The 24,701-nt window shown below is 35.2% G+C and overlaps 1 protein-coding gene across 2 annotated transcripts in view; it reads left to right on the forward strand.

The window, feature by feature from the left end:
- LOC100379068 (F-BAR domain only protein 2-like) overlaps positions 1-24,322 on the forward strand; it is a 60,588-nt gene extending 36,266 nt beyond the window's left edge. Inside the window, exons 11-23 of one of the 2 annotated variants that reach the window (XM_085503121.1) lie at positions 357-378; positions 1,745-1,807; positions 2,426-2,480; positions 4,446-4,627; positions 4,968-4,986; positions 5,216-5,249; positions 6,194-6,348; positions 11,398-11,573; positions 13,040-13,263; positions 13,956-14,111; positions 14,762-14,894; positions 16,892-17,094; positions 17,956-24,322. In XM_085503121.1, the coding sequence (XP_085359247.1) occupies positions 357-378; positions 1,745-1,807; positions 2,426-2,480; positions 4,446-4,627; positions 4,968-4,986; positions 5,216-5,249; positions 6,194-6,348; positions 11,398-11,573; positions 13,040-13,263; positions 13,956-14,111; positions 14,762-14,894; positions 16,892-17,094; positions 17,956-18,199 (1,666 nt within the window). In that variant the 3' untranslated portion in view covers positions 18,200-24,322. The remainder of the gene's footprint in view (positions 1-356; positions 379-1,744; positions 1,808-2,425; positions 2,481-4,445; positions 4,628-4,967; positions 4,987-5,215; positions 5,250-6,193; positions 6,349-11,397; positions 11,574-13,039; positions 13,264-13,955; positions 14,112-14,761; positions 14,895-16,891; positions 17,095-17,955) is intronic. The other variant, XM_085503122.1, reaches the window with a different exon arrangement.
- The last annotated feature ends 379 nt before the right edge of the window (positions 24,323-24,701 follow it).

The raw sequence follows: 24,701 nt of genomic DNA on the forward strand, positions 1-24,701 counted from the left end.
TAAAAGGAAATTTCAATAATTTCAACATTAAAAGCATTGACCAGTGTATTCATATAATTATCACGTATGAAGGAGTACAACAGCACAATAGACCAATATAATTTACACAGTGGCTAAAGAGTCCTCAGAAAGCCATACACATTACATATGTATCCCATGCCACAGTTGCATTTACAGTAAGACTTATTTTGAACATAGATACTAACATGAGATGTGGCGTGTGGACATCAATACAGCACAACTAAAACGCAGTTTATTACTTCCAGTTCCATGACTTCAGAAGCATGGGGTCATATTCACCTACCATACAATGTATATGGGCATTTTGTGACCATAATTTTTGTTTTGTTTTTCAGTGGTGTGCCAGATGGAGACACAGTAAGTGCATTTTCTTCATTGTCATTTTATGTCCATTTTATCATTCCTGCTGGTAACTTCTTCAAAGGACTAAGAAATAATCTTTATTATTTTTGCATTACCGTAGTTCATTGAAAATTTTATGTGATGTGTAAGCATTGTTAAAATGATTTGTGTTTAGTTGATGTTTGCAGAAATAGAAACAAAATTCACACCTACATGTATTGATGTGAAACTCAAAAATATTAGCTTCCCATTCATAGACAATATTTCTTCTCTGGCGACAATAGAATCCTCACAAATTTATTGTTTATTTCAAATCAAACAGACAAACAGGATACTGTGAAATACTTTATTTTCGCTGGAATTAATTTTCGCTGAAAAGGCTTTTTGGGCATTTTGTATGGAATTTATTTTCACTGATTTTTGATGAGTTTAATGTAAAATATAGGAAAAAAAGTATATTCGCTGGATTTTATTTTCACGGAATCATCCCTTCAGCGAAAATAGCGAAAATAAATTCCAAGCGAAAATAAAGTATTCTACAGTATTGCTTTCTTAGTTTGATCATTTATTTTGAATATTGATCAATATTTACAAATACCAACAAACAGTTGTTTCGTAGAAGTTGTCAATGAGAGAACTCTATGCAGCTTTGCTCCATTTGTAAAAAACTAATAAATTTTAGTTGTGGTTAAATCTGTAGTAGAAAAAAATGAGGATGTCTTGTACAGTTGCTTTTACCAGGTACCATACATTTATGTGTGTCATCAGGGATTTGATATCTATTTATGGTAATAATATATGATGAAGATTTTGTGAGATTTCATCATAAATGCACTCCTCAAATATATTTTTAACCAATGACATCATACAATGCAGTGGTTGAAGGTTTTACTGCGTTCACAGGAATGAGTACGATCGTCATGTTCTAAAAAAAAAAAAACATGTCCATGTAACATGTGCTTTTTTAATATGCAAGGACACTATCAAAAATGGTTAAAACAAACACTAAGTAGTTCTTTCACAGAATCTCTTATTTGCATTAGAAATGTATGTATATTTCGCAATTTGTGTGATTTCTCCAATTCACACGAGATCGTCATTGGTATCATAGCACTTGCATAGCAAACTCTTATGTACGTCCGTGACAAATACTATGGCATATTAGATCACCAAACCCTTGTTAGAAATCAAAATATTGTTAACATCGTCCTTGTGTTGTGTCGTGACTGTCTGAAATTATAGTTATTAATTATCATCTCATTAACATGTTGCAATATATTAATATGTATATCAATATGTATGAAGGAGTACATATATGTAGCGCTACTAATCGACTTATTTACAATGTGTTTATGTCTACTTAATATCTACTTACCAACAGTCCATCCCAGTTTCACCGATATCACCCAGTGCCACCTCTCCGATCAGTAACAACACCACTGTGGTGAGTTGTGCACTGTACTAACACATGTAACTAGTATGGTCTGTTTTACTTATTTCTAATTTTGTGTTTAATATACATGTACGTTCCTGATGTCAAATATTTTTTTATTGCATTTTGTGTTTATGTGTCAATATAAATGTTTCTCTAGAAAATTTGAAAATTTGCTGATTTCATTCAAGATCTTAATAAAGTAGATTATGTTTCACAGAGATAGGTCTACCGTTGAAGCTCCATGAAACTTCCCATGATGGAAGGCTGTGTTCTTTGCTGCATAGCATATGAATGCCTAAAAGGATTGATGCATTCATTGTCGCCACTCGCAGAGTCTGTTGTCTGTAATTGATTCACAAATTTTTTACTTTTTGTTTGCGTTGTGTTACGTGCAGAAAAAATGCATGGTTAGTATTACCCTCTCCCTTAGTTAGTTGAAATATACTATATACGCATTCAATTTTCAACACCCGTCATTCAGATTGTTATTTCTATACATACAAGTATCACTCAAATCTTCACTGAATGAATAATAGTGCTCTATTTGTAGCACTGCTGCAATAAAACAAGATTACTAGATTTAAATTCTACATCTTTTTTCCTAATTATGAAATTTTCCCATTGCAGAGAACCCCAGTTGTAGATGAAGAAGGTTATACCATTAGGCCGCAAGAAGTCACTGATATCCTTTGTATTTTGTGTATTAATTTTTTTTTTTTTTCAGTTTATCATTTTTTTTAATACCCTAATAATTTGATCACTGCATAATGTAATATCGTTAATACAGCATAATTCTGTGAGATATAGTAATATGATTTTATTTTAGCTGGAATTAATTTTCGCTGTAATAACTTTTTGGGTTTTTTGTAGGGAATTTATTTTCACTGATTTCTGACAAGTTGAATGTAAAATATAGGAAAAAAAGGTATATTCGCTGGATTTTATTTTCACTGAATCGCTCCTTCAGCAAAAATAACAAAAATGAATCCCAAGCTAAATAAGTATTTTACAGTAATCGAATGATCAGCGGCGTCTGCTGTCATTCTCAATTAATGTCAAAACATCAGTCAATCAATCAATTAGTTTCTCACCTGATATCTCAAGAACCTGGAGGCTTGGTACATAGGTGGTCTTTATACATAGTTCATCTTGGTACACAAGTGTTCTGGTTTGAAGTTATAATTATAGTAAATCTGAATATATTATCTCACAGTATCAGATATAAACCAAATGGCATTTTCAAGTTAAAGATGCTCATACTGTCACTGTCTTTGTGGTCACAATAATGTATATAAATAAGACGGAAAGTGCCATTGCACAGCGCCCTCTGTTTTTACAAATTGATGAAAATTTGTGATCAAATGTATTTTTAAAAAAAAGAAAAATAATCACTTCATTGCCCTATTTTCAAAAAACAATTTGAGCAAATACATATTTTAGATGCCATTTGACCATATACCATTCAAATTTCCAATGCACGTCATTCAGATTTCCGTCATATGCCATATTATTTTTCACAATTCATATACAAATTTTTAACATATTGCTTTCAATTTCGATCACATGGCATTTAGATTTTCGACACTAAATAGATTTGATTATACACCATTCAAATTTCCAACGCACGTCATTCAGATTTCCGTCATATGCCATATTAATTTTCACAATTCATATACAAATTTTTAACATATTGCTTTCAATTTCGATCACATGGCATTTAGATTTTCGGCACTAAATAGATTTGATTATACACCATTCAAATTTCCAACGCACGTCATTCAGACATGTATATACAGGTAAAATTCTCAAAAATAAACATACTAACTTACAGGAACCACAATCATGTATATAAATAAGACGGAAAGTGCCATTGCACAGCGCCCTCTGTTTTTACAAATTGATGAAAATTTGTGATCAAATGTGTTTTTAAAAAAAAGAAAAATAATCACTTCATTGCCCTATTTTCAAAAAACAATTTGAGCAAATACATATTTTAGATGCCATTTGACCATATACCATTCAAATTTCCAACGCACGTCATTCAGATTTCCGTCATATGCCATATTAATTTTCACAATTCATATACAAATTTTTAACATATTGCTTTCAACTTCGATCACATGGCATTTAGATTTTCGGCACTAAATAGATTTGATTATACACCATTCAAATTTCCAACGCACGTCATTCAGATTTCCGTCATATGCCATGTTAATTTTAACAAATTACCATTCAAATTTTCTCAAAACACCATATTGTAATTTTCAACTTTTGAATAATATGAAATTGATGCAACATTTTGCATATATCTGTATTTTTCTAATTTTTTTTTTTTTTTCATCACTTTTGGACCGAATGGACGTAATTTCCCATCTGTTTGACCTTGATAACAAATTTTAAAAAATATTAGGAATATGAAAAAAACAAATTATGCATGTTTATTCTGTGAAAAGTGGTAAAACTGACTTTGGCGTCTGAAGGTTCAAAGGTCAAGGAATTCACTCAGGGCTGTAAGAACTTGTGATTAAATATCTTCCATGCGCCCCAAACTGCCATCCATTATTCTTAATAATTTTAGAATAATTTCAAATTTAGAAAAAAAATCTTGTAAATTGAGCATTTTATTTCACCCTTGACCTCTGTGCACAGAATAAAAGGGACAGTTTTTATTCATCCTCTGATGACGATTCTGATCAAGAAGAAAGGAGGAAAATTCATGTTGAAATCAAGCCGGCTATTGTATCAGAAGGTCAAAAAAGTACTGTCGGCAATTCAGTCGATGAATTGAAAGCAGCCATTGGTGGGCTGACGCTATCACCACAACCAATGGTATGTACATTTGTAATCAAACTGACAAATGTGATAGCGCCATCTAGTGGTGAAAAGAACAATGCTACATGTATTTTATATTAATACTTGTTTACATGACAAAATGACTCTAAGCGCTGTCCATAACTCGCAATCATGATGTACCTAAATGCCAGGAATAGTGTTTTGCTTTGTCTTAAATGATAACACTGATTGTCACTGAAAAAACGCATTGCAATTTTGCTATAGGTGTATAGACGATTATTTTTCAATTGCCTTCATCGGTGGTCATTATCTGCTTACATTAGATCTATGGAATAATAATTTTGTTGTTATCTCTCTTGTTCTCTTTCATACGCAGACCAGGAAAACAATAGCAAGTAAGTTTTATTTCATCCTATTTCAGTTACAGTAAATTTTAATCTTATGATTTAAAATGTGCACTTATCCACATTAGCAAATGGAATCGTCCAAAACTGTTGCCTTAGAACATTCTCGGATTCATCTTAATGACTCCTCTTTTACTATTAGCTGTACATAGAATTAATGACAAATCATTTCATACCACCACGCTAGGTCTATTCACAATCATAATTTTTGTGCTTGCAGATGGAGAGACCAAATCACGAAAAAGTGACGGAAGGTATATGGCTTGTTTTTTTAACGTGTTTCAGCATGTCCTATCGATGTGTGTATATTTAATGCCATTTTAAGTTCTTGTTCATGTGAAGTCTGAAAAAAAAGGACTCGTTGGTTGACGTTTGTATGTTTATCCATGCATCCCCACCAGTCTTTCTCATCTGAATTGGTCTGCACTTTTTTTCTTATGTTCTCCAATATTTCTGGAAATGAACTTTAATTTTGAAGCCAACAGACCAAATTTGTGTCAGTTTTTGTTCAAAAAATTTGTCTATTTTTGTCCCAATCTTATAAACATGACTATTTTGTGAATGAAAAGAGTAAAAATGGTAGTGAAAACGTAATTGTTAAAATTCCATCAAAATCAAGTTTCTGCCATTCTGAGTCTGAATCTCGGCCATACATGGATGGTTATTGCTCAAACTTGGTACATACATTGAACATATCTGGTAATGTTTTTTTTTTAGATCAGATTCAAAATGTCCAAATTTGTAATTAATGAATGCTATTTGACATTCCTTCACATGTCGTTTGTTTCATTCTGATTGAAGGTGGCTGACCCATTTTAGTTTTGTTTACTAGTGAACTTGACTTGTCTTAATTAGAAATTGAGTCCCAATCAACGATAACAACACATGCTAAAAACGCAAAAGTTCATGGGTGCATAGATGACAACTTCATGATAGTTCATTAACCCCAATCCTGTCAACCCCATTTACAATGACTACACAAGTGTTGAAATATGACTTATATTGACCACAGACTCACCTCTGTCATTTAAATAAATGAATGCACTCACTATTGAGCAAATACAGAATATTTGAGTATGTATGGTCTGGTGCTCAATTGAATCAATTTTGTGTTGTCATGACAATAGCATTTAGTCTAGCTTATTCAATGCAATGTTCTATCTACATATTATTTGATCTTACTGTTTTATTTCCACAGTAAAACATTCAGCAATGATCTGATAGGTTTAGATTTGTTTGTGCCATCACCTGGATCCACTCCAACAAATAGTGGAGGCAGTGGTGTTTTATCCTCACCAATCACACCTAGTACTGCTAATCCCAGTAGCACTACTACACCAGGATCTACTGCCAGTAAGGGATAGTTTTTATTATGTCAATACACAACATTTGACATACACACATTACATATGACATTTCACCTGTCAATACATATAACATTTCATCTGTCAATACATGACATTTTACCTGTCAATACATATGACATTTCACCTGTCAATACACATGACATTTCACCTCTCAGTACACGTGACATTTCAACCTGTCAGTACACGTGACATTTCACCTGTCAGTACATGACATTTCACCTGTCAGTACACATGACATTTCACCTGTCAATACACATGACATTTCACCTGTCAATACTCATGACATTTCACCTGTCAGTACATGACATTTCACCTGTCAGTACACGTGGCATTTCACCTGTCAATACACATGACATTTCACCTGTCAATACATGACATTTCACCTGTCAGTACATGACATTTCACCTGTCAGTACACGTGGCATTTCACCTGTCAATACACATGACATTTCACCTGTCAATACATGACATTTCACCTGTCAGTACACATGACATTTCACCTGTCAGTACATATGACATTTCACCTGTCAGTACACGTGACATTTCACCTGTCAGTACACATGACATTTCACCTGTCAGTACACATGACATTTCACCTGTCAATACACATGACATTTCACCTGTCAATACATGACATTTCACCTGTCAATACATGACATTTCACCTGTCAATACATGACATTTCACCTGTCAATACATGACATTTCACCTGTCAGTACACATGACATTTCACCTGTCAATACATGACATTTCACCTTCAGTACACATGACATTTCACCTGTCAGTACACATGACATTTCACCTGTCAGTACACGTGACATTTCACCTGTCAGTACACATGACATTTCACCTGTCAATACATGACATTTCACCTGTCAGTACACGTGGCATTTCACCTGTCAATACACATGACATTTCACCTGTCAATACATGACATTTCACCTGTCAGTACACATGACATTTCACCTGTCAGTACACGTGACATTTCACCTGTCAGTACATGACATTTCACCTGTCAGTACACATGACATTTCACCTGTCAATACACATGACATTTCACCTGTCAATACATGACATTTCACCTGTCAATACATGACATTTCACCTGTCAATACATGACATTTCACCTGTCAATACATGACATTTCACCTGTCAATACATGACATTTCACCTGTCAGTACACATGACATTTCACCTGTCAGTACACGTGACATTTCACCTGTCAGTACATGACATTTCACCTGTCAGTACACATGACATTTCACCTGTCAATACACATGACATTTCAGCTGTCAATACATGACATTTCACCTGTCAGTACACGTGACATTTCACCTGTCAATACATGACATTTCACCTGTCAATACATGACATTTCACCTGTCAATACATGACATTTCACCTGTCAATACATGACATTTCACCTGTCAATACATGACATTTCACCTGTCAATACACATGACATTTCACCTGTCAATACATGACATTTCACCTGTCAGTACACGTGACATTTCACCTGTCAATACATGACATTTCACCTGTCAATACATGACATTTCACCTGTCAATACATGACATTTCACCTGTCAATACATGACATTTCACCTGTCAATACATGACATTTCACCTGTCAATACACATGACATTTCACCTGTCAATACATGACATTTCACCTGTCAGTACACGTGACATTTCACCTGTCAATACATGACATTTCACCTGTCAATACATGACATTTCACCTGTCAATACATGACATTTCACCTGTCAATACATGACATTTCACCTGTCAATACATGACATTTCACCTGTCAGTACATGACATTTCACCTGTCAATACATGACATTTCACCTGTCAATACATGACATTTCACCTGTCAATACATGACATTTCACCTGTCAATACATGACATTTCACCTGTCAATACATGACATTTCACCTGTCAATACATGACATTTCACCTGTCAATACACATGACATTTCACCTGTCAATACACATGACATTTCACCTGTCAATACATGACATTTCACCTGTCAGTACACGTGACATTTCACCTGTCAATACATGACATTTCACCTGTCAATACATGACATTTCACCTGTCAATACATGACATTTCACCTGTCAATACATGACATTTCACCTGTCAATACATGACATTTCACCTGTCAATACACATGACATTTCACCTGTCAATACATGACATTTTACCTGTCAGTACATGACATTTTACCTGTCAGTACATATGACATTTCACCTGTCAATACATGACATTTTACCTGTCAGTACATGACATTTTACCTGTCAGTACATATGACATTTCACCTGTCAATACACATGACATTTCACCTGTCAGTACACGTGACATTTCACCTGTCAATACATGACATTTCACCTGTCAATACATGACATTTCACCTGTCAATACATGACATTTCACCTGTCAATACACATGACATTTCACCTGTCAATACATGACATTTCACCTGTCAGTACACATGACATTTCACCTGTCAGTACACGTGACATTTCACCTGTCAGTACATGACATTTCACCTGTCAGTACACATGACATTTCACCTGTCAGTACACGTGACATTTCACCTGTCAATACATGACATTTCACCTGTCAATACATGACATTTTACCTGTCAGTACATGACATTTTACCTGTCAGTACATATGACATTTCACCTGTCAGTACACATGACATTTCACCTGTCAGTACACATGACATTTCACCTGTCAATACATGACATTTCACCTGTCAATACATGACATTTCACCTGTCAATACATGACATTTCACCTGTCAATACACATGACATTTCACCTGTCAATACATGACATTTTACCTGTCAGTACATGACATTTTACCTGTCAGTACATATGACATTTCACCTGTCAATACTCGTGACATTTCACCTGTCAGTACACATGACATTTCACCTGTCAATACATGACATTTTACCTGTCAGTACATATGACATTTCACCTGTCAATACACATGACATTTCACCTCTCAGTACACGTGGCATTTCACCTGTCAATACACATGACATTTCACCTGTCAATACACGTAACATTTCACCTGTCAGTACATATGACATTTCACCTGTCAATACATGACATTTCACCTGTCAGTACATATGACATTTCACCTGTCAATACACATGACATTTCACCTCTCAGTACACGTGGCATTTCACCTGTCAATACACATGACATTTCACCTGTCAATACACGTAACATTTCACCTGTCAGTACATATGACATTTCACCTGTCAATACATGACATTTCACCTGTCAGTACACGTGACATTTCACCTGTCAGAACTCGTGACATTTCACCTGTCAGTACACATGACATTTCACCTGTCAATACACATGACATTTCACCTGTCAATACATGACATTTTACCTGTCAGTACACATGACATTTCACCTGTCAATACATGACATTTCACCGGTCAGTACACATGACATTTCACCTGTCAATACATGTGACATTTCACCTGTCAATACACGTAACATTTCACCTGTCAGTACATATGACATTTCACCTGTCAATACATGACATTTCACCTGTCAGTACACGTGACATTTCACCTGTCAGAACTCGTGACATTTCACCTGTCAGTACACATGACATTTCACCTGTCAATACACATGACATTTCACCTGTCAATACATGACATTTTACCTGTCAGTACACATGACATTTCACCTGTCAATACATGACATTTCACCTGTCAATACTCATGACATTTCACCTGTCAATACACGTGACATTTCACCTGTCAATACTCATGACATTTCACCTGTCAATACATATGACATTTCACCTTTCAATACATATGACATTTCATCTGTCAATACATGTGACATTTTACCTGTCAGTACACATGACATTTCACCTGTCAGAACTCGTGACATTTCACCTGTCAGTACATATGACATTTCACCTGTCAATACACGTGACATTTCACCTGTCAATACACGTGACATTTCACCGGTCAGTACACGTGACATTTCACCTCTCAGTACATATGGCATTTCACCTGTCAATACACGTGACATTTCACCTGTCAGTACACGTGACATTTCAACCTGTCAGTACACGTGACATTTCACCTGTCAGTACACGTGACATTTCACTTGTCAGTACACGTGACATTTCACTTGTCAGTACACGTGACATTTCACTTGTCAGTACACGTGATATTTCACCTGTCAGTACGCGTGATATTTCGCCGGTCAGTACGAGTGACATTTCACCTGTCAATACACATGACATTTCACCGGTCAGTACACGTGACATTTCATCTGTCAGTACACGTGACATTTCACCTCTCAGTACACGTGGCATTTCACCTGTCAGTACACGTGACATTTCATCGGTCAATACGCGTGACATTTCACCTGTCAGTACACGTGACATTTCACCTGTCAGTACACGTGATATTTCACCTGTCAATACACATGACATTTCACCTGTCAATACACGTGACATTTCACCTGTCAATACTCGTGACATTTCACCTGTCAGTACACATGACATTTCACCTGTCAGTACACGTGACATTTCACCTGTCAGTACACGTGACATTTCACCTGTCAATACAGCTGACATTTCACCTGTCAATACACATGACATTTCACCTGTCAATACGCGTGACATTTCACCTGTCAATACATGTGACATTTCACCTGTCAATACACGTGACATTTCACCTGTCAATACTCGTGACATTTCACCTGTCAGTACACATGACATTTCACCTGTCAGTACACGTGACATTTCACCTGTCAGTACACGTGACATTTCACCTGTCAATACAGCTGACATTTCACCTGTCAATACATGTGACATTTCACCTGTCAATACGCGTGTCATCTCACCTGTCAATACACGTGTCATCTCACCTGTCAATACACATTGCACAAATGGCAAACTATATTTGTGTGTTTGTGTTATTCGTTTCATTGTAATGCAACAAACTGTTACCTAATTCTTTTCATATCTGTCCTTTTCATTAAAGGTACTGATATATGGGGTAATACAGACAATGTCAATGAAAGCCCGCCTGCACTACCAGCTAAACAATCCAAGCAAATAATCAATTCTAACTGTACTGAGAAACCAACACTACCACCACCTAGTAATAGCATTGTAGCTCCACCTAGACCGCCATCAAGAAACAAAAAAATGGCTCCGGTAAGTTGGTTGTTGTTTTTTCCTCCATTTAACCAATAACTTCAACTATCTTGCTTAGATTTTCCTTCCGTAATACCGTAGAAGTGTTCTTATCAGGCTTTTCAAACCTAGCGTGCGCAAATACTAATAACTTAATAAAATGAGGGATGCTTTGTGCAATTAATTAAACCTAACTTTGCCGACTTTTCACTAAATGAATGAGCCCATAAAATTTGTATTAGAAGCTGCATCCCTAATAGCATACTTTTTGAAAAGTTGAGAACCAAAAAATGTTCATTTCTCGTGTATAGATGCTCTAATAGAAGCCACATCCCCTCTGTTGGATTGTACCATTTTAATAGAAACGGCGGCTTCTAATACAGCTTTTGCAGTATTGATGAGGGAATGGAGTTATACTGTGTGCCTTTAATTTATATAACTGTGTCTACTGTTGACTGAATAAATGTATGACTGGGCCCATTATTGATGTGTGAACTGAGTTATACTGTGTGCCTTTAATTTATATAACTGGGTCTACTGTTGACTGAATAAATGTATGACTGGGCCCATTATTGATGAGTGAACTGTGTTATACTGTGTGCCTTTAATTTATATAAATGGGTCTACTGTTGACTGAATAAATGTATGACTGGGCCCATTATTGATGAGTGAACTGTGTTATACTGTGTGCCTTTAATTTATATAACTGGGTCTACTGTTGACTGAATAAATGAATGACTGGGTCCATTATTGATGTGTGAACTGAGTTATACTGTGTGCCTTTAATTTATATAACTGGGTCTACTGTTGACTGAATAAATGTATGACTGGGCCCATTATTGATGTGTGAACTGAGTTATACTGTGTGCCTTTAATTTATATAACTGTGTCTACTGTTGACTGAATAAATGTATGACTGGGCCCATTATTGATGTGTGAACTGAGTTATACTGTGTGCCTTTAATTTATATAACTGTGTCTACTGTTGACTGAATAAATGTATGACTGGGCCTATTATTGATGAGTGAACTGTGTTATACTGTGTGCCTTTAATTTATATAACTGGGTCTACTGTTGACTGAATAAATGTATGACTGGGCCCATTATTGATGTGTGAAATTAGAGCAATGCTGTATACCTTTATTGTACATCATCAAATACGCCAATCACTAATTCTGAATACTGACTAATTAGAATGGCAGTTTGTATATTACGGTTTACTGCCTGTTCAGTGAGATGTAATTGAAATAGCAAATGTTCCATCTGTATTGAATTTCACCTGATGTACTTTACTTCCAGGAATTGACGTTTTATTTTTAGCATCTCAGGAAATCACAAATTCCAACATCCTGCCTTTTCATGGTGACTGTATTGTCCTGCACAATATGTAGGTCGTGACCTTTGCCAGTTGCTTTATTCGTGAACTAACAGCATGCTTCCCTCAGCAGTCTGTATTTATCTCATTGTGGCCTATCATTTTATTCTAGCGAGCTAGTCCCATACCGGATTCCGCTAATTCGTCGCCGCTTACCCTACCTCGTCAAGATAGTTCCTCATCTATATCGTCCATGACGTTCACCACATCGGCTGCACACATCGGGAGTTCGCGTGGTCCAAGCCCGTTGACGTTAGGCATGTCTGATACGATTCCTATAGCTGCTGCATTTACAGAGTGTGTGAATGCTTACTTCAAAGGAATTGACCAAACAAAGTAAGCTTTGATTTATTTAATATTGGCTTACCCTTGATTTAGTTATATGGTGCTTTGTTTATGACTTTCACTGCCATTGTTAATATCCACATAAGAAATGTCTGCATTCTCCTGGGATATGTCAAGCATGAATACCATGTAAACAATGTACAGACGTATATTTATGAGGGGGTGTGTCTAGCAGTAAATTCACGTGGTGGCAAGGTACAGTTAGTAACTCTTTGTTTTTGGCAGTTTATGTACTTGTACCAATGTACTTCAAGTCTTGATACAAAATAAGTGGGAACATTTTTGCTCCTAAGAAAATTTGACTGAGCAGAATTTAGGAATGATAAACTATATATATGAACCTATAATAACAAAAATATGTCTTGGAAATTCCTTTTTTTTATTTTTATCGCTCTGTCTTTTGTCTTGTCAAAATGAATGTATTAAACATTCATTGCAAACAGAACGAGTGTAGAAATAATGTGCTTCGTTTATTTGAGGGGGATGCTTTTAAAGGATGAGCCATTTGAGTCTTGGGGGTGTTAGCTTAAAAGATTGGGTATTCCTGACTTTTTCACTTAAATCCAATATGATGTTTTGATTTTGTAACATAAATTTGAGTTTGTCGTCCAACACCACATAAAGTTTCATCATTATTTTTTCAACCACCTCACTAGATCATTATATGTATTTATGCTCTACAGATGTATGGTCAAGATAACGGGCGATATGATGATGTCCTTCCCGGCCGGTATTATCCAAGTATTGACGAGTAACCCATCACCAGCAGTCTTATCGTTTAGGATAAAGAATGCAAATAAATTGGAGCAAATATTACCAAACAAACAATTAGTATCTTTGTAAGTAATTTTGTCCTTCATGTTGACTATTTGTCATCTTTAACAGTAACTTGCATAATTTTGTTTGCATATTTAATTTGCCCGCCAGCAAAAACAGCTAGAATTTAGAATTCCGTAAAATTATTCATCCATGTTTGTTTTCAAACGTTATTTTTGATTTTCCCTCCATCAGCAGCTTTACCAAGGTTATTGAAGTCACATTCAACACTTTTTCAACGATCGATACAATTGCCATACTGTCCTTGCACTTACTTTGTGCTATTTTAGTGATAAAATCATACTATTTTATTTTCGCAGGTATATTTTAACCTTTGACCCTAGACCTCCGACCTTATAATAGGTGATTTTCCGTTCAACTGTCGCATCTCGCGAGTTGCTGATCTTTGACGGGGAATATTGCTTTTGAATACCCTTATATCATCGAAATTGACCATCATCAAATGTGTGCAGTACATTATTAGGCATGGAAATATCCCCCAAAATACGTTTCATGTTTGTCGAATCCAATGAGAATTTTGACGCCACTACAACGCTATGACCTTTGTTTGTTCTGTTTTTACGTTCGATTTCACGCATAATGCAGGATCTCCCAGTGAACGGAAAATGCTCTATCAATTTTGTTTATATTTCTTGTGTTCTCTTTGATACAGAGACGAATCATTAACGGTGGATGGTAGTCAAGTTTATGTATTCAACATGTCAGCTTTAGCATCGCTATTAAAAAGACAATCGGATTCTAATATAACCGCATCGTATTTTAATGTAGATATTCTAAAATACCAAGTAAGTGTCAATATCAGTCCACTGTTCCTTGTATTTTTTGGAAATTGTACTGTGGAAATTAGAACTGTAATAATTTTTTTGTTGTAGCACCTTCAACATCACGTGTTGAAATATTTTTTTTTGTTAGTCCATGTTCGGACTGGCAGCCATTTTTGTGTGTGTTGGCCGTTTTACTTCAAACTTTATTTTTCAGATCCAATTTAAAAATGGCCGACTGGTGGCCATTTTGTTTCAATGAATGCAGTTCTAGTGCCATATCTTTACCATGCTTTGACTGGTTATGATCAAATTTTATATATTCATTATACATCATGACATAGATATATTGGTTTGACTATCTGATTTAAAATGACCAAATGGCAGCCATTTTAGTGCTAAAAAATCTTCAAAAATCAAGCATTTCTGGCATTCCAGAACTGGATCTTGTGTTTTTGGATGGATTATTTTTCAAACTTGGTACATACTGTAAAATGACTAATTTTTACTGGGTTTAAATTTCGCTGATTTACCATTTCAGGCATATTCAGTGGGTTTTAAATTCACAGTTTCATCATTAAGATAATGTGTTCTATGCTAAATTTTGCATATTTACTGGGTTTTAATTTGGCGCATTTCCCAGTCAGCAAAATAGGCAAAATTAAAACCCAGTGAATAATTAATCCTTTTACAGTACGTTGGACATTATGGGACCTTGATGCACATGATTATGATTCAAAATGGCTGACTGGCGGCCATTTTGTTCAAATCAATGTGCTTCTAGAGCCATATCTCTGATATGCTTTGACTTTGCCATGCCATGCATGGCTTGTTTATTTATAAATTTATGTATCTATGCATTTATTTATTAATTTGTATTGAAATTATTAATTCAGAAACATGTAAATTTTCTTTCTGTTAGAATAAACTACTATTAAAAAAAAACATTGTCAGATTTGCACAGTTTCATTAAACGGGCCTACCATGGCCATCCTTATGAACCCATACATGATTGTGCTAGGAAAAGCCACACTCCAAACACTGGTGGCACCCTCACTTCCATTCCTCACCACATTTTGTTCAAACAAAGATTATATGCGTATAACCTTTATGACTTTTTACGAAATAAATACAGTGATGTTCATAAATATGACATCATGCAACAGAAAGTGTCTATAGTTGTGTATACATGTCACTTTTGTACGAGATCTATTTTTCAAAGTGGAAGTACATTCATGTTTTCATGTGTGATGTTTGACTAAAGGAAACCTTCTTTCCCAAGTCAAAGTCTGTTTTATTTTATCAAAACTACTTACACTAGTCTTGCAAAATTGCGAGATTTAAATGAAGGGGAAAATGTGTTTGTATACAAGAGCGAAAAAAAAAACTATTTCAAAATTACTGCGTGACTTGAAGAGAATTTGAGCGTCTTTGATTACGTTCTATAGAACATACGCAAATTACGGTGTGGCAGTGGTGCGCCAGTGTGAGGAAAAGCTGTACTTAACCTTGGTAAAATTGAATAATTTGAACCAGATTCCTCAATCAAAAAAACAACAAGTTGCATTAATTTTAAATTTAAAGCAATAGATTTCTTATACCACGACTTAGCTCCACTGACAAAGCCAAGCTACTTTGCGTTCAATTTACCATGGAAACACATCACAACATGCAAATTTGTGTTCCATTTACCATGGAAACACATCACAACATGCAAATTTGTGTTCCATTTACCATGGAAATGCATCAGAACACACGCTGTTGTGTTTGATCTTATTGGACAGTGTATACAGATTTATAGTGGGAATTCTTCCAAGGTATAACTTTGAGGCAAGGGCTGAATGAATTGACCTTGACTAGCGAAGATGATATTAAAAGTAATCTCCAAGTAACACTAGGGTTGTATTTTGTAATATCAATATACATGTCAAATTATATTGATAATACCAAGTTGCAATTACTTGTAGTATATACTCGCCACTCTGTACCAGGAAAGATTTACATTTGATGTTTTCTCACAGGTTAAAGCATTACCAGGAGTGGGATCTACTCCATTACAGTTATGTACCTATTGGAAATGTGAACCAACAGTAACTGAACTTAGAATAGATTATAGATATAATTCATCATCAATGTCAAAGCCAATGACATTATCTGCTGTGCAATTCATAGTACCAGTAGATGGAGGAGTCACTGTTATGCAGTCTAAACCGCCAGCAACTTGGTAAGTGTTGTCTTAGGACTGTCCATATATGGCATTTAATTTGCATATAACTTAGCCAGTAATGTGTAGTTGTGGGTCAAGCAGTATGGTAAATGTTGTTTTATGACTGTCCATATATGGGATGTAATTTGCATATAATTTAGTATGCAAAGTGAGGTATGAAGCAGATACAACTGTGATTGTTGCTTCAATTTATCACTTTTTGCATAAATAAACAATGAAATATTCTAACATCTGGTGTAGACATGGAATTGTAACATGTTAGGTGCCATGATTTGTCTGTTAACATTCTGTCATGTTTTTTTTAGCTCTGGTGTCAACTTTTTACTTATTCAAATTCTTCTTGAAAACTACAATTGTTATTGCTTTGATACTTGGTGTATATGTAGTTTGGGCAGATCTCGCTCAGATATGTTCATTTCGTGGTGATATATTCAATTCTCTAATTTTGATCAATATTTTTGTCATTTTTGAAAAAAAGTGATATTCTCGACTTCTTGTTAAAAACCACAATCCAATTGCTTTAATATTATACATATAGGTACTACAGGTAGTCCTTTCTCAGATTTGTTCATTTCGTGATGATATCTTCAATTCTCTAATTTTGATGAATATTTTTGTTATTCCTATTTTCGACTTCTTGTTAAAAAACACAAATCTGATTGCTTTGATGTTTTACATGTAGGTACCTCAGATAGACCTTTTTCAGATTTGTTCATTTTCTAATGATATCTTCAGTGCTTGTTTATTTTATGTAATTTGCATAATTTCTTGCTTTACTTTCATTGAGATATACCGGTAAGTTCCTCATTCCAATGCATTGCGACATGTCTTCATCACACGTAGCGTTTCTCTCCGCAGGTCGGCTGATAGTAAAAGAGCCTTGTGGAAACTCAGTGACATCACTCCGACCACTGAGGGTGCCAGCTCACTACGTGCTAAATTTGACCTATCAGAAGGCCCCAGTAAGCCAGCAACTGTAGCGGTACAGTTTCAAAGCGAAGGCACAACTCTGTCTTTTATAGAAATTGAACTAGTGGGAACATCCTATCGGTTATCCCTTACCAAAAAGAGATTTTCCACTGGTAAGTATTTCGTCTCCTGATCCGCCAAGAGACGTTAGATGAAATGGAAGATTAGGGATTTAGAAGTCTTTTTATTGCCATTCTGATTAATTTATTCTTGACATTTTCGACAAATTTAATTCTATTGATGTGATGTTTTGATCTGTCGGCCATGTTGGATTTGAGATTTATGGATTGTGGTGACTGTAAAATGATATTTTGTGAAGTTGATTTGAATCCAAAATGGCGGACTAGACTAAAAGTTAATTCTTGATCATAAAGCACCAAATCCAAGGACCTAAGGTAACAAATCCAAAATGGCTGACTGGACATAAGTAAAATCTGATGCCAAATTCAAAATGGCTTACAGAGCCAGAGGTGAAATAAGGATCATATGGTACCAAATCCAAAATGGCTGACTGGACAAAATTTAAATCTGATGCCAAATCCAAAATGGCTTACAAAGCCAAAGGTAAAAACAGGATCATAAGGTACCAAATCCAAAATGGCAGACTGGACAGAAGTCAAATCTGATGCCAAATCCAAAATGGCTTACAAAGCCAAAGGTAAAAACAGGATCATAAGATACCAAATCCAAAATGGCAGACTGGACAGAAGTCAAATCTGATGCCAAATCCAAAATGTCTCATGATGAATGGCAATAAAAAGAGGTTTGACCACTTACAACTACATCTTACCTAAATGTTTGAGTGTCAATTACCTTTTATTTTGTTACCCAATCAGGAAACAAATCTGAACACATTGCTCTATTGATATCATATTTCACAACCACACACAATTAAAAAAAAAAATATGAGTAAAAATAACTACAAACTAAGATTTAAGTTGTAAGCATGTTTGAACAAGAATCTGTCGCATTGGAGGATAGAATGAAATAATAAAAATATTGGTATGGAAGCATTCCGAATAACAACAGTGCACCTACACTGAACCAACACTAATTCTAGTATTACGAGTCGTTGCTACACCACAACAGTGCTGTGTTTGTCGTTGTTGTTGTCGTTGTTGTTGTCGTTGTGCTTTTCGCTATACTTTGCTTTCCATGCTATAATTTTATTTTTATTATTTATCAATTCTGTTCTCTGTAAGCTGCAAGATGACAGACTTCCTCTTTTCCCATCTCTTCCTCTTCTTCTCTAGGGAAGTACTTGTCAGACAGCTAGTCATAAAAGGGACGACTGCAGCCAAGCATCCATTTTCCTCTCTCTCGAAATGTCAATTGGCATCATCTGTCTGCACAGCCCCCTCTATATCTTCAAGGCATACGAACTTTAGATCACCTCGGGTATCCTTAGCCTTCTTTAAAATTGAAACGTAAAATAAAAAAAAAAAATTTCACGCAGCGGGTACTGTGTGTTTCAGTGTAATATAGGAACATTGCTGCTAGCTGGCAATCTGTGATTGACGAGATGTGTAGTTCTTATTGCGGTGATTACTCTTTGCAATTAACCGTAGGGTGTATACTTTGCATGTCGGTAGAATGGGAGGACATTACTCATGTACAAGTCTGACACTCCTGAAATTGAATGGAATATCCCATTACTGCTGTGCTATTGTTCTAAGCTGATGGAACTCTCCATTGTGCAATGGGGGTGTAGTATTTTTTTTTTTTTAAGAATGTAAATTTCAGCACATACTTGGTTGACTCTTCCTTTTCTTTGCACACCATTTCTCTTTAATGCTGTGCCTTTTATGTTGAGTTTTCTTACTATGTGAATTTTATAAATCAACATATGTATTTAAATTTCCCTGTAAAAAAAAAAAATCTTTCTCATACAAATGAATATTAATTAACTTTTGTAAAACATGTAACAGTTTAATGGACAGATTTGGTTAAAGGTAGTGCTGGTAATTCTATTTTAGAAACTGGTTTGTAATGATTTATAGTTTTCTAGTGCTATGCTGTGCATATCAAGGAATCAAAACACAGTAAGTCTTTCTAACTCGGTGCACAATAGCGCCCTCATGTGGCCAAGTAGTGTACTATAAAATACTTTATTTTAACTGGAATTTATTTCGGCAGTTTTGTATGAAGTTTGTTTTGCACTGATTTCTGATGAGTTGAATGTAAAATACAGAAAAAGAAGATTTTTGCACTGAATTTTCTTTTCACTGATCATTCCTTAAGGGAAAATAGTGAAAATAAATTCCAAGTGAAAATAAAGAACTTTACAGTATTGCCCCAAAAAAATGTCTTCTATAATTGACTAGCTCTCCCTAATGAGCCGCACATCATGTCATGTTTCATTATTTGTACTTAAATACATTCTGGATAATATTGAGTCGTCTCCATTGTATGTAAGCATTGTCATGGTTACTTCATCATATTAATAATTTCTGATTCATTGATGCACAGTATGGTGTTATCCTTGTTGCTTTTAGTCTTCGTTTATATTATTAGATTACCAATCATATTTTCTCCATTGGAGGCATATACAGTATTAAATTATTATTTAGTGCATGCTTCATAAGAGACAGTACAACTCTAAGGGCTTACATACTTAGTGGCTTAATACACTGTTAACAGGAGTTCAGTGATAATGTGCTGAATATACTGCCTGTGACTAACTGCAGACAACTTTATAATTGTCAAATTTAATAGCAAGGAAAATGTCTCCGGGGTTTTGGTCCTGAAATATTTTTTAAAAAAATACTTTTGTCACAGAACGTTCTATGTTGCTAAGACGCGCACCACTCTACCATGTATTTCTACTGGCTGTGTGCAACCAGTCGTGGAACGCCGTTCAAAGAGCCGGTGAAAACAGCTAAAGTCAAGGAAACTGCACAAACTCAACTTTGAAGTAATTCTGTATGGGTAATCTTGTCACACTGTTCAGGAGAATCCCGAAACGTATCCCAAAGTACAATTTTTGGAGAATTTTTAGGTTTTTCTTTTCATCATAATGGTTGCTAGGCAGTCAAAATGCCCGGATGTTCACTCCCAAATATAGCCTATCATGTAAAATTTTGATTCCTCCAAATCAGGTGACTGTTACATCGTTTATTAAATAAATAAGTAATTATATTTGAGTATAGAATTGATAAAATTATATAATTTGCCAAGAGCGTAGTTTTGTATATTAAGTTGTCTTTCCTTGCATATTTGAATCTCAGCAGCCTACTAGCTGAGGTGTATATTTCAGAAATAACTATACAATATAAAATTAGTCTTTAAAGTTGCACTCTGAAGGTTTCCACAAAGCTTTTTTGTGCTTTTTGGATGATAATGTGAAATATTTAAAGGTTGGAATTTGTGTGAGGTATACTGAACATCCAATTTCCGTTCCATTATTTGATAGTACTTTTTATAGTATTATAATGTTCTTAGATTCGCAAACTGTTCCTAATTACTTAAGACAGCAGTAATTTAGAATAGTGGTAAATTTTCAAATCATTCTCATATTCCCCACATATTCATACCATCAAATACTATATTTACCTTTCTCAGAGGGCAACTTTAATTAAGTTCAATATTTTTTCACAAATTATAAACAAGAGAAATGTTTTATTGTATTATTATTCATCAAAAATAAATAAAATCTTTTTAGATGATTGAAAAGAATTTTACTATGTGAAGTCATACTTACTTTACAACCAATCGAGTGTCAATTTAACTGATCATTGTCTTACTTTGACCCTTATATTTCAAATAAACTTGACTTTGGAATCATCACATCGCCAGTTGAGAAGGTAGAATAGAGTGCCCTCAACGACAGGGAGCCTGAACAGGACTCCCTAGCTATTCAGTTTGAAATTTTTCTGATAAACTAAAGTATGTTGAAAATTTTGTTGACCAAAATCCTTCGGGGGAAAAAAGATTTAGAAGTCTGTTTTGAACCAATTCGTCAATGACAGGAGATTATACAAGTTGTATATAACCTGGTAGCTGCAAATAGGGACAACCATACTAACAATTTATTTATTTTACCTTTTTGGCAATATCTTTACTTTTTGTGTTTTTGCAACCTTCTAATAGACCATTTTCCATTCACTGCAAGAATCACGCGTTATGCGTGAAATCGTACGTAAAAACAGGACAAACAAAGGTCATAGCGTCGTAGTGGCGCCAAACATCGTGTGGGATTCGACAAACGCGAAAGCATTTTTGGGACATTTCCATGCTTAATAATGTGCTGTCCACATTTGATGATAGACAATTTTGATTAAGTCAGGGTATTCAAAAGCAATTATCCTCTGTCGAAGATCGGCCGGTCGATGAGAGCTATGAAATAAAGAAATTGGAGTTCAAAATCAAATCCTTCAATTTTTGCGGCAGACGTTTGACGCGCGTCTTTCTCGCAGTTGACTGGAAAATCACCTATTTGCATTATTATAATTATATATGCAATTAATAATTAAGGTAATTCACATTTAGTATTTCTCAAGATTCTCATTTTCTTAACAATTGCTGAGATGTTATATTTTACCTATAATTCCTTGCTTGAAAATCAAAATATTGGACAATGAATACTAAATGAAAAGAGATACGGAAAAACTGTAAATTGCATACCCCAGCATTTGTGGAGCTCTTTTATCTGGGAGTATTATGCTGTTAGCCTTGACTTTCCTTTTTATAGCACCAGTGGAGTGTTTTAGATGATTAGCTGACCCAAGTGCCATCTATTTCACCATTAGAAATGGCATATTGATGGCCACTATCCATTTGTGGGTTGTAATGTCATTGCTGGAGGGATCCCAGAAATGCTGTTATTATTCCCCGTTGCAGTTCGAAAATGCATACTTTCAGATTAACCGCCATCTGAGCCATCTGTTTGTCTGTTAGTCTGTATCCAGCCATATCTTTCATATGCTTGAACCAATCAAATTTAAACTTCACATATGTAGCATATTGGACACATGCATTTGTTTTTTCATCTGATTCAAGATGGCTGAATAGAAGACATTTTAGAGCCAGAAATGCATTAAAATCACACATTTTGACCATTCCAGAATTGGATTTCAGTTTTGATGAATTTAGTTTAAACTTGGTACTGGTACATACATTGAACACAGTGGAATCTTGATGCACATTATTTTATTTTTTTAATCAAATTCAAAATGGCCAAGTGGCAGCCATTTTGTTTTCAAAGAATGTAGTTCTGTTCGATCAAATGTAAACTTCATCAGCTTTACGGAAATGACAGCTTTCATGGGGAGGGGTATCCCCCAAGCTGCCTCTAAGTATGTTCAATTCAGGTGCTAGTACTATGGGGCCAGCAAAAAGTTGGAACGCCCTTCGTATGTGGGCAAATGGAATACCTCACAAACCAGAAGGGATGCGATCTCCATCACTGAGCCAGCTGGTGGAGGAGATGTTGCTCTGTTGAGGCAAGAAGAGGATAAAGTTACCTGGCAGGGGTAACAGTCTGGTCAATTTAACATCAAGGAAACGCCTGTTCTTGAACAACAATTGGTCTCCAAGTCTCCCAAGGATTGGCAAACAGCTTATTTACCTTATGGGGGAGCCAATGTTAGATCTGTTTGCCTCGACCACATACTCTATTATGTGACATAACCTGGTTCCAAACACGTATGAGAAGAACGCAATGTAATATTGTAGGCAAACTTTGACATGAATGCTTTCCCCCCATTCCCTGTCCAGACTGCCCGTCAATGTTGGCGCTTTACTCTACTTTGCCATACCGGCGGTGCGGTGATTCTAAGGCAAAGTTTATTTCAAATTTAGGGTCTAGTCGAGCCATGCCCAAAAATTCAATTCAATCGATTGGTGTAAGGTAAGTATGGGTTCACTGATTATCACCTTAATGAATCTGATCCACAAGGTTTTGTAATACCATTCTTTATCTCAGTGATAAACGGCTTTAATTTGTTTTGTGGCAATCGATGTAGTTATGACATTTAATCATTTGAATCCTCCATTTTGAGGCCACCTAGCCTTGTATGAAAGTTCTCTTCTAGCACAATTCTACTAAGCCGCAGGGCCTTTCTATTCATATAAATGTATATATATAATATACATGTATTATATTATTGCTATATTTTGCTATATCTGCATCCATGTACTTACTTACTATTCATATTCTGGGTTGGCTGGTTGGTCTTATTTCTGCACTATGTATTTCAGTTCAGTTTTTACAATAATTATGTTGTCAAATTTTGGATTAAAAATTACAGTTACCATAGATACTTGTCTGTTCCTTATTCAGGATTTGTGTTATGGTAGATTAAAACGCAACTCTATAAAAGACTTTGATTTTGTTATATAATCTGTACCACTTTCTATAGCTGTAAGCCATGCAAAGAAATCACAGTTTAGTGGTAGCATGGTGGTTACATCGCATACTAGTAATTATAACTCCTGATAAAATTGCATTCATTCAAGCATAATAGACTCTAGGGTCTATGATTCAAGACATTTATAGTGTTATATATCCAAATCAACATTATACTTCACACACAGAAGTAAGAAAGATTTAAAAAAAAAAACTGAAACACTGTGGCACATAACACCTCTGTGTTGAGTTGCTTACAACTAACAAAACACTGCAACCAAATACTTGG

This window comes from Saccoglossus kowalevskii, chromosome 9, assembly GCF_978046115.1.
Source record: "Saccoglossus kowalevskii chromosome 9, keSacKowa6.1, whole genome shotgun sequence".
NCBI classification, from domain to species: domain Eukaryota; kingdom Metazoa; phylum Hemichordata; class Enteropneusta; family Harrimaniidae; genus Saccoglossus; species Saccoglossus kowalevskii.